Here is an 18,950-nt window from a genome sequence, read left to right as displayed (position 1 = left end):
CTAAGCTCCAGTTAAATACAGAGTAGTCACATTTCTATTTATATTTATACACAAACAATAGTAACATTTATACATTCTAAGATTTTACAGAGCTAGAAGTTACTGAAGAGATGCCCACGTGCAAATTAGTGGATTGAACAGGCAGCAATTACGTATAGAAATTGCTTTGTCATTTCAGTGAGAGGTTGAGGGCATTCTGTTCATGGAGAATATATCATATGGTTAGCAAAAAGTCAACTTGGTAATGAACATATGCAGGACCAGGATTGGTTAAGATGTTCAAGCAGTGGTTTAAAAGTATTGAGTTTATTGGAGAGTTTTATTTGTGTGGGGATACTATTCAAGAGTTTAGCAATGTACTGGGAGTAGAGTGAGTCTCCTGCAACATTATTTGACTTATTTGTAAGTAATAAAAATTTGTTATTAGAGTGGAGGTACCTTGCTCAACAATGGGGAAGTAATAAGTTTTGCAGTGCAGGGCATTTTTCTTGATGATGAATGAGTTTGTGTGCTGTAGTTAGTTATGAATATGTTAGGTAGTTATGTAGTTCAACTCAGTTTAACTGCTTTAAGCTATGACAGTGGTAGGTCTTATGAGGGAAATTGGTGGCAAATGTAGCTATTTTATTGTAGCAGGAGGCAAGTTTCTTTCTTTGAGTATCATTTAAGTTTGCTAATATAAGAGTGGTGTATAAGAGAGTTGGCAATAAGAAGGTGGTGGCTAGAATTTTTCTTGCCGTATCTGTAAGGAATCTATTGATCATATAAAATGAGCCTAGTTTCTGGTTGCAGATTTAATGGTGTGCAGTATATGTTAGTCATATTTAAGATTGTCATCTATTATAACACCTAGAAGTTTACTGGGAGTTATAATTTCAACAGCATTATTTGCAGGTTTTATAGTAAAACATTGTTTTTGATTTTGGCAACCTTTTGAGGCAAAACACATTAACTTAGTTTTCTTGGGGTTGAGTGGCAAGTTTGATTCTTTAAGCTAGGTTTGTGCAGAGGCAAAAGATTTTTTTGGTAATGTCTTGGAGCTTATTTATTGTTAAGGCAGCACATATTAATGTTGAGTCATCTGCATACCGAACTAAACTAGCATGGAGTAACTGGTTAAAAGGATAAGTAGGCTTGTTGCCTTCCAGATAGGTAACTAAGGAACCCCAACAATGAGTGTTGTGTATATATGATTATTATAATACTGTATAAGCACACACACACACACACACACACACACACACACACACACACACACACACACACACACACACACACACACAAACACACAAACACACACACTTATACATGCACCACATATATGGTTGCACCAGGTCTGTGCATAATAGATATACGCACATACACACACACACACACACACACACACACACACACACACACACACACACACACATACGCATGCGCAAAAACACACACCCACCCACCCATACACACACACACACACACACACACAAACTACCTTCTGTGTTTATTTAGTGTTCTAGCACAATAGTATACTGCAATGGGTACAAGATGTTTTGACCCTGGACGGTTTGACCCCATAATGAAAACATTCAAACTACAGATCTAAAACTGTATAAAGATAAATAATCAAATATTATCTAAGTAAAAAAGGTGGAACAACATGCAGAAATAAAGAAATGTTCAAAAATAAAAAAGCTATGTAACTCAAAAAAATAATCTACTTTCAGTATCAGAGCTAACACTGCAAATTAAAATACAAGTTAAATGTAAACATGTAATGTATAAACAGAAAAATAAACAAAATAATGGAATAAAAACTTCCTATATTACAAAAAAAAAAAGATATAATTAACCAGAGTTAGTAATCAGCTCATCCTACAATTACTGAATACAAACTATGATTCATTAGTTCTGAAGTAGAGATGCATCATGGCAGACTAAAAATATGAGACTACTGCCTCCTGCTGGTCCCCATTGAAATGACAAGGTAAGAAAAAATAAACCACAGACAATTTGACAAAAAGAAAAAAATGTTATATACAGCTCATGTATCCACACAGTTACTTAGAAAATATCAAAGATTGCATCAAAAAATGAGAAAAAAGGCATGAGTATACATATATATATATATATATATATATATATATATATATATATATATATGTGTGTGTGTGTGTATGTGTGTGTGTGTGTATAAAACTGTTTAAACATTTGCATTTTAAATATATATAATAATAATATTATTCATGTTAATTTAAAATAATATTAATTTTTACAATGTTAAGTAATACTGATTTTAAAATTAAGTTAAAAACTGTTATTAATTAAATTAATTATATTTGCAAATTAAATAAAATGTTAAATAAATTAACATTTGCATATAAAAAGCTAAATAATATATTAAATTCCTATGAAAAAAATCATGACTGAAATATTAAGCAATAAAACTCTTTTATAAAACTTGAAAAACTTTTTATTATATAACTGGGGTCAAATAGTCCCGGGTCAAACTGTCCACTAACTATTCCCAAAGACAATAAATGTAAATTTAAATATGAAAATGTATGCAATCGCATTAGGGTCAAATTGTCTGGGGTCAAACTGTCCTGCTTCTACTGCAACTATGCATGATTTAGTAACTGTTATAAATAATTTAGAAATGTTGAGGATGAGTTATTTGGCTACAGTGAAATTAGTACTCAATAAAATTTTTTAGCATGAATAAATAAATAAATAAATAAATGAATAAGTAAATTAATTTTATAAATGAATGCTAATCAGGATGTTAAATGATATTACCTCATAAGATATTAAACTCCATATTTGTATTAAGTCATGTATACCTAACTTTAGCAATGTATAGCTAGTTTCTAGTGCTTAGTACTTTTTATGCTTCATTGTTGGTATGGCTGCGGTGGTGCAGTGGTTAGCATTGCCGCCTCACAGCAAGAGGTTCTCCGGTTCGATCCTCAGCTGGGGTGCTTTCTGTGCAGAGTCTGCATGTCCTCCCTGTGGTCATGTGGGTTTCCTCCAGGTGCTCAGGTTTCCTCCCACATCCCAAAGACATGCTGTAGGTGGATTTGACACTCCAAATTGGCCTTAGGTGTGAGTGTGTGTGCCTTCTGTGGAAGGTTGGGTGCTGGGCTGGCATCTCGACACTGTAAAACTCCACTGCCAATCATGAGTGGAAAGTTGATCCACTGTGGCGACCCCTAACCGGGAAAAGCTGAAAGAAGAAGAAGTTGGTATGGCTTTGCTTTCAGCTTAGCAAGTCTAATGTCTGTACAATCTAAACTGCATTGCTCTGTAAACCATACCCCAGTGGAATCTATCTTCAGGCTGTCTATGGCAAAATAACCAACTTAAGTGTAAATCACAACTATGTCTTGACAAGGATTGAATGATATGAGAAGGTCCCTTGCTGTTGTGGTGACCTTATGCATACCATAATATTTATGCTACCTCCCGAGCATTTCTCTCAGTTACTGCTTTGTGAGTTAATGTACATACTGGTTGTGTTATCAAACTATTTCACGTCTGCCCAATTTAATACCAAGTGAGCTTTTATTTTAGAAATACCAGTCTTACAAGTTATTTAGTCCTGGCTTTACTTCAGCAGTTTGATGTGCTACTCTCTTATCAGATATAGTTCTTTGTATTTTCCCTTCAGGTTAATTGAAAACTCCATAATACACTGTTTTAACACTTTTTTTAAAATAATTATGTACTCCACAGTACCTGTTTTTATCCCCTGCTGCTTGCGTTATAGTTTGTGTACATGAATACATGCACTGATTGGCTACTTTGGTCGCATTGGCTGGTCTACTTCAGTCCTCTCCTAGACCATTCCTAGCCCACATATATTTAACTTCCTAGTTATCCAGTCACTCTGTCCATCCCAAATTACCAGTCCAAATAAACTGCCTGTTGTGCACTTTAATAACTGCCTATTTTATTCAGATTCACAGATGAAGGCACTTCACTACATAAATAGCTAGCATGGTGACTCCATGTTTATAGGTCCATAGGTTCATACTAGGCTAATGACCACCAGAGTCTTTACAAGCCAAGCCATGCAGTTTTGTCCCAGAGTTCCTTGGACGCCTATATGGAGGGCTATGTTAGTAAAGAGGTTGCTGAGAGTTATGACAGGGTATGTTAGTGGGGGATTAATTTACTTGCAGTCAACCTCTGTTCATCAAAGATATGAGGGCCAGACCAGAAGTGAATTTGCATTTTCCTATCCAGTGATCAAGTTTCTTTTGAACAGAGTCAGGGATGAACTCTGCTTCATGTAGATGGGGAGTTTATTCCATAGCGCAGGAATCCTTTGAGACAAATATCTGCACTGCAAGCAGATTCTATTTATCTTGCAGACAAAGTTAGGTCATTGACTCGTGTTTCTAGGGTTGTTTCTTGTGGATGCACAAGAGATCCATCAGAGCTGAATCTGAGACTGCATTGTATGCTAGGCATAGAGTGCCTCTCAGTAACCTGTGTAAGACAGGGTATTTATACCCTGAATTCTCATGGTGAACAACCTTTAAAAGTATTCCAACTATTGCAGGTGCCTGGCTCTGGGTATCTGTCAAAGGGGGCATTGTACTCAGTGATGCATCTGATAAGGGCTGAGTGGAGTGGTACTGTTACTTCCTTGGACCGACCTGGATGCCATAACCTTGTTTGTGAGTTGGGAAACATTGGATGTTTTTTTTAATATCTTGGCTGCATGTTGGATGAGTGCCAAATTCCTAACTACTGGGTCATTCCTTTAGGTTGTTTTATCGATGAAATAATTACCTAGGGTGAGCACTTTCCCAAAGGGCACTATAAAGCATCTCTTTTCAATGAGTTTTTATCTGTGGTTTTTGCACCAGTCATTTGTATTAGACTCTCTTATAGGATGTTGGTGTCATAGAGGGAAACTTTGATAGCTCCCAATTTACAGTCATCTGCAAACTTGGTGATCTAGAGGCCTTTGACATTAGCCTTGAGTTCCGAGAAGTAGATGCCAAACAGGAACAGGCCCTACACAGAGGTCTGGGGTATTCTGCTGCTGGCCATTTTCTTGGTGGCAGTAGTCTTATCAATCCTGACTTCTTGGGTCCTATCTGTGAGCCAGTTGGCAATCCAGAGACGTATGTAGGAATTTATGCCTAGTTCTGAGAGTTTGTCAATTGTATTGCATGCCTTGGCCACGTCAAGGTAGGTGGTATGCACTATTTTCTCCTCATCCATAGCCATGGTGTCCCTCTTGAATAAGTCTACTAGGTTAAAGGGTCAAGACCTTTCCTTAAAAAGAGCCAACATAGCTCAAAACTTCTTAGCACAAAAAATCTGGACAAGGACAAAAATAATGGGGGTACGAAGTCTCCAAAATATGGACAAAATTTAAATTTTGCTCTTATAAACTTAGAAAGTTGCTAAAATAAAAGTTCCTTTGTTAAAATGTATTTTCTGAAGGATATAAAGTCTGAAACTAAAATTTCTGTCATTATTCAGTAAATTCAGTCCTTACTGATTTGCCACAAAAATCCAGAAAACCACAAATGTTATGAGGAACAGACCAAAAATATACACAAAAATCTAGACATTGTGTGAAAATCTGTACAGTTCAGAGATATGAAAGCCAAACTGGAATGGTTCCAATGTCTGTAAGTTGCCAATGTCTTTGCTGGTCATTTCCATGGTAATTAATTCAATGGCTTTTCATATTAGACTCATCAGACTGGTGGATCTGTTTTTTGCAGGGTCAGTTGATGGTCCAGCCTTATGAAGAAGCATGACCTCTGCAGCTCTCCATTCACCTGGCATGTAACCTTTTTTCAGACTACAGTTGAAGAGTGCCTCAAGTGGTCCTGCTAGATCATGTTTTAGGCTATTTAGAAGGCAAATGGGGATATTGTCATGGCCCATTGAAGCAGTATGTTTTTTGGCCTTAACAAACACCACCAGAACCTGCTGCATGTTGATAGCTGGGGGGGATGTGCTAGAAGGGATTTCACAGGGCGGAGTAGGGGAGTAGGGGGAGTGTGATGGGGTGAAGTTAGAGCTACATTTATCAGCTAGTATATTTGCTATGTCACCCTGGTCAGTGAAGGAGGTGCCATTTACCACCAGTTCTGCACGCTGTTGAGTATTATCTTTAAGATTCCTGAGATAGTTGAAGAAGGTCTTGTGATTGTCCCTAGCCTGGAAGGTTATCCTGACCTTGTAAGTTGCCTTGTCGGACTTTATTATACCTCTTAGTTTCTTATTTAGTTGAATCAGAGAGCTCTTGTCTTTATGACAGGTGCTCTTTCTGATTTTGGCCATGACTTTTTTCTTTGGGTATATTGTCTATTAAGTTAAGGATTCCACCAGTTTGTTTTGTTTTTGGTGTTTGATCTGGGCTTACGTCTGGTAGGTAAGGCAGCCTCAGTGCAGCCATTTACATGTTTGCACAGGGTTTCTGTAAATAATTATGCATTGGTAGCTGTGTTCTCTGGGTTTGGGGGAGCTGTGAATTTTGACAAACCATTGTTTAATAGGATGTAGTTTGCTTTAGTGTAGTTCCTAACTGTTATGGATTTAGTTGAATTTTCTGGGTTTATTTTTATTTCAAGGGAGATAGCTTTGTGGTCTGACTTTACCAATGTGGACATAACATGAAGGTGGGGGGGGGGCAGTGCAACACTTTCCCATGTTAGTGAGTACAAGATCCAATATGTTTGATCTTCTGGTTAGTAGGTGAACTATCTGGTCCAGGGTGCTTGGGATGATAACATCCAGGAAACACTGTGCTTGTGAGTTAGAGGCAGTGCACCTTTCCCCGTCTATAGAGTGGTAGATAAATCTCCCATGTCATTGTTGAGTACTGCACAGACAATGCAGATTTTAAATTCATAAAGTATTATATAGTTCTCCTACTGTAAAGAAAACACTGATCAGAAAGAGATAGCATAAAGGCTCCTTGTTCTTGTCAGGTACAGCTTACACAATACAGAATACAATCCTATATACAACTAGATAGTTTTCATTCAACTGTATAAAGAATACCCCGTACTCCATGCACACAGTTGCCTCAGTCCTTCAAGAATACAGGTCTACTCTAAAGGAGCAATCTACTTAATTTATAAAATTATACATCATTGTTTCTATACTCACAATAAATGATTTTGCTATATCTGATACTGCTATTCCACAATCCATAATGTTTCTCTGCAGTTTTTATTAAACAGTTCACCCCATAATTGCAACCATACCTAATACATTAAGGTAATATTTTTGCTACTCTCCTCCATCAAATCTGTTGCCTCTAGTTTTATAGCCCTACCTAACAAAAATCAAATTTGCATCCCAGAATGCTGGAAGAGAAGACGTTAATCTCAATCCACCTGACTTTGAGAAATAGTAAGAAAATTAAATTACTAGGCCTAAGCCATACAGATGTTATCTTACAGTTTTGAATGAAGCCAGAGATGCAGTGTCTGTAAGAAGAATGATTTGTTAGTCTCTGTAGGAAGAGTAAACATTTGTAATTGTTGTATGACTTTCAGAAGCTGCACCAGATCTGAGCAAAGCTCTTGTGTGTGTGTGTTATTGACATGTATGTACTAAATCCTGGTGGTTTCTAGCAATGGGGGGTTGCATAGGAACCAGAAGTCAGATGACTATATGCATGTGATGTCATTCTGTAGAGAAATAATGTTTTAATATTAGCTGAGACTGTAGTCCCAGGGTAGTCTGTTTCTTGGAACATGACATAGATGGATCTCTCCCACTTTATCTTGGCTTACGCTAGTAAGTGACCAGGGAATAATAATTCTTTAGATTAGTCAAGAAAATACAGTGAGATTAGTTAAGAATTGTTTTTCTGTATCTGCGTGAATCTATTCATCTGTGTTATTTTAATATTTCCTATGAATGAAACTCTGGTGTTTACTGTAAATAGATATCTAGCATTTCATGTTCTTTTATTATTAAATATATTAAAACTTTTCATTCTGGCTGGACATTTTAGAGAATATTTTAATCTCTGAGAGTACTTCTATACACACACACATATTATATATATATATATATATATATATATATATATATATATATATATATATATGGTGACAGCTCTGGCCACTCTTGAAAGTCTTGTTGTCAATCAATATACCATTTGTATTAATATTAATTTCACCCAGTATAATTTGGTAACCTTGCAAGAGCCTTAGAGTAGAGTAGCTGGCTTTGGAGGGTCTAGCGGCAGTGTAACTACCTTATAGTCTGGGCAGAAGGGGCATAGCTAGCAAATCTGTGCCAGCCTTTTCCAGGTGTGTGTGTGTGTGTGTGTGTGTGTTTGTGTGTGTGTAAAAACCAAATCTCAAAGAGAGTGTGTGTGTGTCAGCTGCTTGGAGCAGGGACATGAAGCACTGGTTTTACAGGGACAGTGGTGGAGAACTTGGCTTGGACACTCAGCTGATGTCTCAACTCTGCAGCTGTGCCAGTGGGGAGTTTTACTGAGGACTTGGAAGGAGACAGAAAGAGAAATCCAGACCTTGGACTGAGTGTGCTCCCTGTGTGCTGTTAAGACAAATTGTGCTTGATGCAGAGAGCTGCATATGGAAGTACTGGGTGTATCCATTTTTGTTCCAAGTGTATGTCCCTCTCCAGTGTCAGGCGTCTTGATTACTGGCCCAGAGTGGGGATGTCACACAATCACCTATCATAATTCTTAACAAAAGTTGTATGAACATCTAAAACATATCTATATTGTTTGCACCGACCACATTTATTAATTCTAAAATCAGTAGTCAAATAGTTTGAAGGTGTGCTTTCCAAAATCTGATTGATGTTCATGCCCTTTCTATATACCAGTTCCGCTTTCATACCTAATTTATTGACCATCCATTCAAGAAAAATTCTCAGCCAATTCTTTTTGACTATGTTACAAATGGCATTAGCATCACTGGAAAAAGTGAAAATAAACATTCCACTGAAGTTATTATTCTAAGGTTCTTTTCTAGTTACTGTGGATTCACAATTGAATAAAATAGGCTCCTACATAGACTTTCTGCTCCCTAAAACTTTGGCAAATGTTTTATCAATATTTTCACTATAATATCTTCTACTGAGCAACATATATTTCAACATCTTTATTTCAATCAAAAATATTTTGTCATTGGAAATGATTCTGAATAAACAAACCATCTGATCTTTAATTATTCCAAGCTTGTGATAGGTGGGATGACAGCTGGTCCAATACAGATAAGTGTTAGAAAAAGTAGGTTTTCTGTATATGCTGGACCAATATGTAAGATTAATGAAACCTTTAGAAATTTTTATATCCAAATAATGGATATAAGATTCCGAAAAACAGGTAAATGTAAGAAACGTAGTTTAATTGTTTAACATTTAAAAAAATCAGATGAATTTAACTACTTGCCTACGTCACAAAACACATTTTCATGATATCTTAAGTGCATTTTAATAAAAGTCACATAATCGCTGCCGAAAATGTGTGTATTTCCCCATTTCTGTTAAGCATATAATAGTGCCATGGCTGCACCCAGTGCAACACCAGTTCTTTGTAATATTCCCATTTTCTTAAATTACATATTGCTCAGACACAGCTCCACGTGGTCCTGTTGAGTCTTCCTGGCTACAGAGAACTGAAAAAAAGCGACTGCTTTCCTGATTAAGTATCCTGCTGTTTTTTTATATTTGTTTTACCTTCTACTGCTTACCTAGAGCAAGCTTTAACTGTTTTCATAGTTATTTACTGCATTTTTTTTTATGTGCACTTAAAAGTACATTTTAGTCGAAATTAGTCTAATTCAAGTCGAAAAGTGTTTGTTTGCTGTTTAATTTAATTGTTTGGCTGCCCACTAAAGTGTGCTAGCCTGTACTACTGACTTATTGCCTTTTCTGCATTTAGCGCGGAGTTGCCACTAGGGCACCATCGGGCAGCCGTTAAACAAGGTTAAACTATTTCTGGCTCCGTAAAGTCTGCTCTTCATTTTTTCCCTTAGAACTGCTCTACTTGTAATCAAAACAGTCTATTCTCTATCTGTAAAGCTCAGCACTTGTTCCTAAAGCATTTTTTAGTCAGGTAAAGCACTTCTATATTATACAAAGTACTTCACTAGCTTAAAACCCCCTTGAGTACCCACTTCCCTATAGGTCCTTTCTGACCCAGTTACACAGCAAACTTTTTCATTTCTTCTAGCATGTCAAATGGTCAGTTGCTAGCGTCCTCTCCTGCTCAGCTGGTGAATCTGGGAATATTCAGGCAATGTTACAATTGCCTCATGTACACAGACAACCCTCTCCTCCTCCCACAAAACACAAATACATGCAAGAGATGCAACTATATAGCCAAACTGGAGGCTGAGCTCTCTCAACTCAGGACTGGCAAAACCAGACAGGAGGAGAAGGTAACCACACACACCATAAACCCAGTCTCACATAGAACTATCACAACTACAAATCAAACACATAAACACACAAAGACATACTCGGAAGCACTGATCAAAAATCTACCAAAACAGCAGAGGCCTCCAAAGCAGACACCCAAACAACTGCCACCTCATGACATAACACAAGCAACACATAGATCACAAAGTCAGTGTGCAAATCAGTCACAGCCCTTAAGGCCAAACACAATGCCAGACACACTTGTCATAGGTGACTCCATAGTCAGACACAATTACGTCCCACTCACCAGACTGAACAAGGAGAGGGTCACAGTAAGCTGCCTGTCGGGCGCTAGAATCCACCACATAACACAAGCACTCAGGTCACTCCACAGCAAGTACAAGTATGACTCAGTCATTGTCCATGCCGGTGTGAATGACCTGAGACGTACCTCCCTGGACTACATGAAAAGAGACATAAAGGAGCTCTCAGATTATGTAGCCCAGGCTGGTATGACCCTGACCCTGAGCAGTATCCTACCTTCACCAAGAATGATGCCACAATACAGAGACAAAATTATCAGTTTTAATAATTGGCTTAATTTCTGGTGTCATTCTAAGGGGATCCAATGTCTGTCTGCCTGGAATGACATGCTTGACAAGCCACGCTGCTTCGCAAGGGACGGCTTGCACCTGTCACCCCTGGGTTTCCGGATATTGGCAAAGGCTCTTGCCACCCCCATAGTGCCTTTTTTAGACTAGACTCAAATTCTAAACCCACCGCCCTAGAAAACAATAATGGAAAAAAACTAAGGGTAATGCTGCTCAATGCCAGAAGTCTAAATCTCAAGATGCACGCCCTCGAAGCCCTCCTCAGTATGGAGAACATCGATGTCTGTGCTGTGACTGAAACCTGGTTCAAGGCTCCTGAGAGCACCCCGGCACTGTCAGGTTTTACCTCATATCATGCGTTCCGGCCCCAAAACCCGGACTGTACCACAAAAGGAGGGCGTGTATCCATATTCATCAAGGATACCCACACCTCCAGGCTGGTGGCAACTCACGAAACATCAGAGACCATTCAGGTGCAATTAACCATAGGCAAAACTGCTCTACAGTTTGTAGCATGTTACAGGCCACCCTCTCAAACTCAGGAACCCCACACAGCCTTCCTGAAGACACTGGAGAGTATAAATGTCTCTCCAAACACCATCATATTGGGTGACTTCAACTACCCAAACATAGACTGGGAACATTACTCAAGCCCCAATACCCTAGCACAAAGGTTCCTGGAGTTCATAAACTCAAATGCTATGGAACAACTTGTCACCATTCCCACAAGAGGTGAAAATATACTAGACCTGATCATCACAAACATGGGGACAAAATGCTCCACACCGGAAGGATATCCCTCATTGGTGAGATCAGACCATAAACTAATCTCACTGGAGATCCACATCCCGCCCCCACCCCCAACAAAAGATCACAGTGAAGAACTTCTCAAAAGCCAACTTCACACTTCTTAAGACTGGTGTGGTATCCTTCAAGGCCCCTGAGCCATTGGAAACCACAACCCACGCTGCTGAATCCCTTACAAATGCTTTCTACGAGCACCTCCAGGATTGCATGGATCAAGCAATCCCAAATAAAATCAAGACCCTTTCCACCAAAGGCAAGCGCCCGATCTGGTGGACCCCAGCCATAAACAAACTTTACAACAAGTGGAGAAAGCTACTACAAGATAGAGCAAAATACCTAAAAGGGAAGACATCTCTGATCAATACTAGTAAAAAACTACGATCACTCATAAAATCATCCAAGGCCAACTTTGAGAGAAAAATCGCCAAGGACTCAAAAGACAATCATAAGGCCTTCTTTAGCTATGTTAGAAATCTGGGTGGAAACTCCCAGATATGCTCAGAATTTGTCCAAAATGATACAAAAATCACTGAACCCACAGACATTGCAAACATACTGGCAGATAGGTTCAGTGAAAATTTCTCCCCTCCCTCCCCCCCAAAAGGAGAAATATCTATCCCAGCAGAGTGTAGCCTCCCAATCATCTCAAATGCCCAGGTGAGAGCTGCTCTCTCTAAAGCTAAAAACACAGCATCAATGGGACCGGATGGTGTCCCCGGCTGTGTGCTACACGAACTCAATGAGGAACTAAACCCACACATAAGGCTGCTGTTTAATCTTAGCCTTACCACAGGATACGCACCAAAGAGTGGTGTACGGCAACTGTGGTCCCACTCCACAAAGGCGGTGCTTCTACGGACCCTGGTAATTACCACCCCATAAGCTTAACAAGCCTGGTCTGCAAAGCTATGGAGAGGATCATAATGGAACTCATAAATAAAGACATAGGGGACCTACAGGCATTGGATCCTACCCAATTCAGCTTTGTCAAGGGCAGATCATGCCTCTTGAACTTGGTCGACTTTTTTGAAACAGTCACCAAGGCCATTGATGAGGGTAAGGCAGTTCACACAGCCTACCTTGACCTTGCAAAAGCTTTCGACATAATACCCCACTCGGGTATCATAGAAAAGCTCACCAGCTTAAATGTAAACCCATATGTCACAAGATGGGTTGCAAACTGGCTCAAGGACAGAACCCACAGGGTTAGAGTTGCTGGTGCCATGTCAGACTCCAAGCGGTCTGGCGGTGTCCCACAAGGCTCAGTCCTGGGGCCCCCTCTTGTTCGGCATCTACTTTTCAGAAGTGCAGGCAAACATAGGAGGATTGTGGCTGACAAAGTTTGCAGATGACTGCAAACTGGGCGCCATAGTTGAAAATCCATCAGACACAGATATCCTTCAGAGAGGTCTCATAGAAACAGATAACTGGTGCCAGAGCCATGGCCTTAAGCTAAACGCCAAAAATGTATAGTCATACCCTTTGGTAAAAACAAGGTAACCCCAAGTTACCACATAGGTGGCAATCCATTAAGCACAGAAGAGGTTATCATGGACCTGGGGACCCAAGTTGACAGTAACCTTTCTTTTGACACTCACATTGCCAAAGTGGTTAGGAGGACCTTCTACATTGCCCACCTGATTATGAAGGGATTCACATCCAGATCAAGGGAGGTCATTGTTCCCCTGTACTCTTCACTTATCAGACCAATGATTGAGTACAATGCCCCATTCGAATGTATCTTACCCGACACCTGCAGCAATTGGAAAGACCCCAAAAGTTCCTCACCAAAAGGATAAAGGGGCTCAAAAATATGCCATATGCTGCCCGACTGAAGAAACTCCAGCTCTATTCAGTCGCATACCGTCTGCTCAGAGGTGACCTGTGCCTGACATACAAGGCCATGTCCAACCCGGAATTAATGGACATGCTCCACCTCAAAAAATCCAAATCCACCAGAGCCACAAGAGCAAGAGACTTAAACCTCAACACAGATATAAATAAGACGTGCTGGAGGGACAGATTCATCACCCAGAGACTCCCTATGCTGTGGAACAGAATCCCGGTCCACGTGAGACAGAGCACCTCGCTGGCTCTGTTCAAGAGGAATCTTGACCAGTGGATGGGAGATCGTAGATTTACCCCAGGGATCATCTCTGTATCACTGCTGGACAGAGGCACGGCAAACTAATGGGTATAGTATTCTTCAACCTAAGGGGTGGTGAAAGCCACACAACTCTGGCTAGGCTTATAAATGCCCTAGGGCAGATAGCCTAGTGTGAACCTATGAACCTATGAACATCATCTTGCTGGCAGCCAGCATTTATTGAGTGAAAATGGCATAGTTTGACATGGGATCTGTTGGTAGCACAGTGATTTCTTGACACAAATAGGTGTTCCTATTTCCAAGAGTTCTTTGTGTACATTGTCACCCTTTTGGAACAATAAGCGACCATTTGATAGTAAATAAAGAAGCAGTTGGTAGTATATACATGCATGTAATGTAAATCTAGCCAAGCTAATACAGTTCATATCTACTTACTAATACAGATTTGGATTATGCAGTTATCTAATAAAAACTGGATATAATTGGATAAAGCACACATAGAAACAATGGTACTTACATATTAACGCAACCAGGCGTGAAATGTTTCATAATTTACGTATTGATGCAATTGGGAGGGCTCCGGTTTCCTCCCACATCCCAAAGACATGCTGTAGGTGGATTGGACACTCTAAATTGGCCCTAGGATTGAGTGTGTGCATGCGTGTGTGGCTTCTATGGAAGGTTGGGTGCCGGGCTGGCAACTCAACACCGTAAAACTCCACTGCCAGTCATGAGACAGGTGATCCGCTGTGGTGACCCCTAACCGGGAAAAGCCAAAAGAAGACGAAGAAGATGCAATTAGGAGCAAAATGATTCAGAATTCGCCAAATAATGTCAATGTAGTAAAAGCATATGTTAACTGATTCCCATATGTTATTACTATGCAATACTTACATATTAATGCACCCAGGAGCGAAATGTTGATTAATTATACGTATTAACGTAACCGGAGCGAAATGTTTCATAATTCGCCAAAGTATTGATTTAAGATTACATCCTATCCATTAAAGTTATAGTTTGGTGAATGTATACGTATTTTGGAAATGTAATTTCCATAAAAGCATAAAAAATTGATTTTCTTACTGAAAAAAAAACGTATAGTGCGAAAGTCTGTCAAATAACTGCAAGTGGCCATGTTTCCTTCATGTAAAGTACAAATTACATCACCAAGTATGCCAACCTGGTTGTGTTAAAATATCCTGCACAGCATATGTGTATGAATTCATGCGAGTATTCATACACAGTTTCAGAGATTTGACTATTACTGTATCTTGCATACATGTTACCGCATGCACTAAATGCTACAGTTACGCCACCCTCTTTGATAATAACTGTAATGATTAAAAATCATTACATTTGTAATCATCACAGCCATGTTAGTGAAGTTGTAAGTAGCCACATTTGTGACCATATTTCCTGTTCTTTGATACTTCTACAGTGACAGTGAGACAGCACATAAATAAAATGGATAACATTTTCTGTGTTTCACTAACTTAAGAATTTGCATACTAATAAAAGATGGGAATCAGTTAACGCATATTTTTAGTAGATTGATATTATTTGGCGAATTATGAAACATTTCGTTCCTGGTTATGTTGATATGTAAGTACTGAAAAAACACAGTATATGGACAATTTGAATAATTTTCTGCCGTTAAAGTTTGTGATACATCCTTTTGTATTTAACTGTATACATGATAAAAATGCTTAGTTTCTAAATAATTTTCTTAGTTGCTAAAGGAAACCAATAGTCTTTAAGAATGAATAGTCGTGCAGCGGTAGCATTGTTGCCTCACAGAAAGAGGTTCTCCTGTTCAATTCTCGGCTGGAGTGCCTTCTGTGTGGAGTCTGCATGTCCTCCCCATGGTCGAGTGGTGTTCGAAAGACATGCGTAAATGGGCGTGCCTTCGTTGAAGGTTGGGCGTCGGGCTGGCAACTCGGCACCATAAAAATCTACTGCCAATCATTAGCGGACCGGAGTTCCGCTGTGGCAGCCCATAACCGGGAAAAGACAAACAACAAGTCAGTTGACAGACAAGCACATCACCCAAGTATTTGATAACATAGAAATTCTGAGTTGTTCTTACCAACACTGATTGGTAGGCTGATGACAAAGTTGTAATGTGTCATTATGTGAACCAGTAACAACAAAAATCCAAAAAGACTCCACCAGTGTCAAACCAAATAGAAACACTGAAGCCTTTAATATTAAATGGTTTCCTGGATGAGAGGTTTCATTGTTTCTTTTTGGAGTTCATTATGTGAACCATGTATTGTCATTATCTGCTTCTGCACAACTACTGGGCAGCTGAGTGCATCACACTGTAGCATGGAGATCAGGGGCACAGAGTGAAGCACTGGCTTATTATATAGTCATGGAATCACCTGTCCAGCCATTACAGAGGTTAATTTACTAGTCAAGAAAAAGTGGGCAATGTAAGTATTACTAGCAAAGGTGGAGGTGTTTAGACTTGACTTTCTGAAAGTTGGATGTGTCCTAGAGAAAAAGCTATTAATCTGACAGTAGATTTTGATGTAGTTCAGGAAAGACTTGCTTTTACAATGGTGGTGAAAAGTTTGGTGAGGTTAAACACTTCAGGTCTCTAAAGACTGTCTTGCATAGCATGCCAAAGTTAGTCATTCATTACATGATTAATCATAATTAATAGCTTTCTCAGAGCTGGTATACAATACTGTTCCCTGAACTGATGACACAAATTAATCATTAGCATGCAGCATAATATTTCAAAAGGGGTCAATATCATAAGCGCGAATGCTTAGGTTGTCGAATATGGCATGATCAACACCTAATAAACGAACCGTGAGAACACCGAATGCTGGAAATGATGAAATTTGAAATCCCGATTCGGCATAGTCGGCCCTTCTGAGGTGTAGCTCCGTAAGGTAAGTGTGAGATAGTTACAGACCTCAGGGTTAGGGTGCAAGTTAAGGTAAGTGCATAGATAGTAATGTATGTAAGGGTTAGAGGTAGGGTTTGGTTAAGTGTATGTGTGTGGATTATCTATTTTGTTTTGGTATAGCTTATTAAGGTAAGTGTGCGATAGTTATGGACCTTAGGGTTAGGGTGCAGGTTAAGGTAAGTGCATAGAAAGTAATGTATGTAAGGGTTAGTGTAGGTTTAGAAGTAGGGTTTAGGTTAGTGTATGTATGCGGTTTATTTATTTTGTTTGGGTGGGTAGTATGTAGTGAGCGTTGTACTGGGAAGTGTGTTTTGTTTTTGTTAGTGGGTGGAACGGTGTTGGCCAAGTAAAAGTATTCGGTGATGTGTTTTTCTGTGTTGTGAGGTTTTGCTGACTTGTGCATTCACTTAATAGGTATTGATCATGTTGTATTTGACAACCTAAGCATTCACTCATATAATATAGACCCTTTCAAAAAATGAGATCAACCACTATGAGCCACCTAATTTGAATGAACGGGAGCAGGTTATATGGAAGCATAAAGAGTTCAGCCTTCTCTTTTTCTCTATTTTTCTGAAGAGGCATAACATAAGTGTGGTACAGACTAGTTGTGTATCATCTGGAGTAATATAGCAGCAGTCAGGTGGGTGAAACTCAGATGAAGGTAGTGCTGGCTAGGAATCACATGTGGTTTTTGAAGTGTTATCAGTTTGATCTCTTCATCATACATTGTTCATAACCTATTGTAGTCTAGTTCTGAGATTAGCAAGTTTACGAATGAAATATGGAAGGTGAAGAAGAGCATGAAGAAAGACAATTAACTGCATATCAGTGATGTAACATCATTTACCAAGATCATATACTGGAATTCAGAAGTACGTCCACTTACACTGATACAATTAACTTTATAAGAACAATTATTTAGTGTCATCCATTTTGGTTGGGAAAGATATCTTGCCACTGCAGTGTGCTCAGCCTGTAGAAACCCTGTTTATTCTTGTTTGCATACTACCCCACCCCTGAGGACAAGTGATCTTCTCCGACTGTTTTCTGAGATGATGCTGTCTGAGTTGCAGCATTTATGGAATGGATGTTTGACCTTTACTTTATTGTCATTCAGAAAAGGATTTCCTTATGAAAAACTGCTGTGGTTTTCAGTGAGTGTTTCTGAGGTATAAGTTTGTTCACACATGCTCTGGAGTCGATGGCCCTCTGATGCATAAGCATGGCATATGACTGTAATGCCATTTCTCATGTTAGGTAAGCAGACAGTGTCATTAGATGGCATATCCTTGGGTGGAACAAATCGCAAGACTCCCAGCTATTTCCTATATCCCATGGGTTATGGTGACTTATGGTCATGTACAGATTTCTGCATAGCATTGCATTAATCACTTACCACCACTGCACATCAGTCTCCTTAGCTGCACTAAGGCACAATGCTCATTATATCTGTGAGTTGAGAGAAGAGGAATATAACATTAGCTGGCAAGCTGCCACCTTCCTAACTGGAAGATGAGGAATTGTGCCTAAGATGCCAGGCTGCTGGAAAGAAGATTCATTATGTGACAACCCTTCTTGGTTGCTTTTCTCTAGATCAGGATTGGAACATGAAACATGAAACAGGACTAGTTTACAATAATGTTACAAAGTGTCAGATTTCTTGTTATAACTAATGTTATTGTTTCTGTTTTAGAGACTGGCGGAAGTACCCAAAAGGTAAGTGTTTTTTATACTTTTCAATGAAATTTATTTTTGTTTGGAATTAAAATTGGTATGAATAGTTTTGAACATGTTAGTTAATGTTTTGAATCTAAATCTTTATTAGGATTGCTATCTGATGATGATTACCATTAATTCATCTTGTTAATGGTATAACTTCATTAGATAAACAACTTTGTGGATGTTTTAAAATTTCTAACAGATCACGAAAACAATATAGGGATAAGAAGTATAGAAAACATTGTTTATCATAATAAAGAGACAGCAAATGTGTGAATGTTTTTATTTTTTATATGGTCCTAGGATTAACCTAATGACCTTCATTTCCTTCTCACTAATGACCCATTCATTCTTCCATGAGAACCAGGTTCACTAGTGAGGGCAAGAGCCACAAGCACATTCATTCACTGAC

At 39.0% G+C, this 18,950-nt stretch overlaps 1 protein-coding gene across 2 annotated transcripts in view; it reads left to right on the top strand.

Annotated features, from left to right (window-relative positions):
• Nucleotides 1-18,950, top strand: part of LOC122811574 (nuclear factor 7, brain-like) — a 150,103-nt gene that overhangs the window by 54,636 nt on the left and 76,517 nt on the right. For both annotated transcript variants that reach the window (XM_044083502.1, XM_044083501.1), the window contains one exon: nucleotides 18,513-18,535. In XM_044083502.1, the coding sequence (XP_043939437.1) occupies nucleotides 18,513-18,535 (23 nt within the window). The remainder of the gene's footprint in view (nucleotides 1-18,512; nucleotides 18,536-18,950) is intronic.

Source organism: Protopterus annectens, chromosome 9.part0 (assembly GCF_019279795.1).
Source record: "Protopterus annectens isolate FY-2018-M chromosome 9.part0, PAN1.0, whole genome shotgun sequence".
NCBI lineage: Eukaryota > Metazoa > Chordata > Ceratodontiformes > Protopteridae > Protopterus > Protopterus annectens.
Note: the sequence above shows the minus strand (reverse complement) of the source record. Positions and strands in the feature narration are given on the sequence as shown.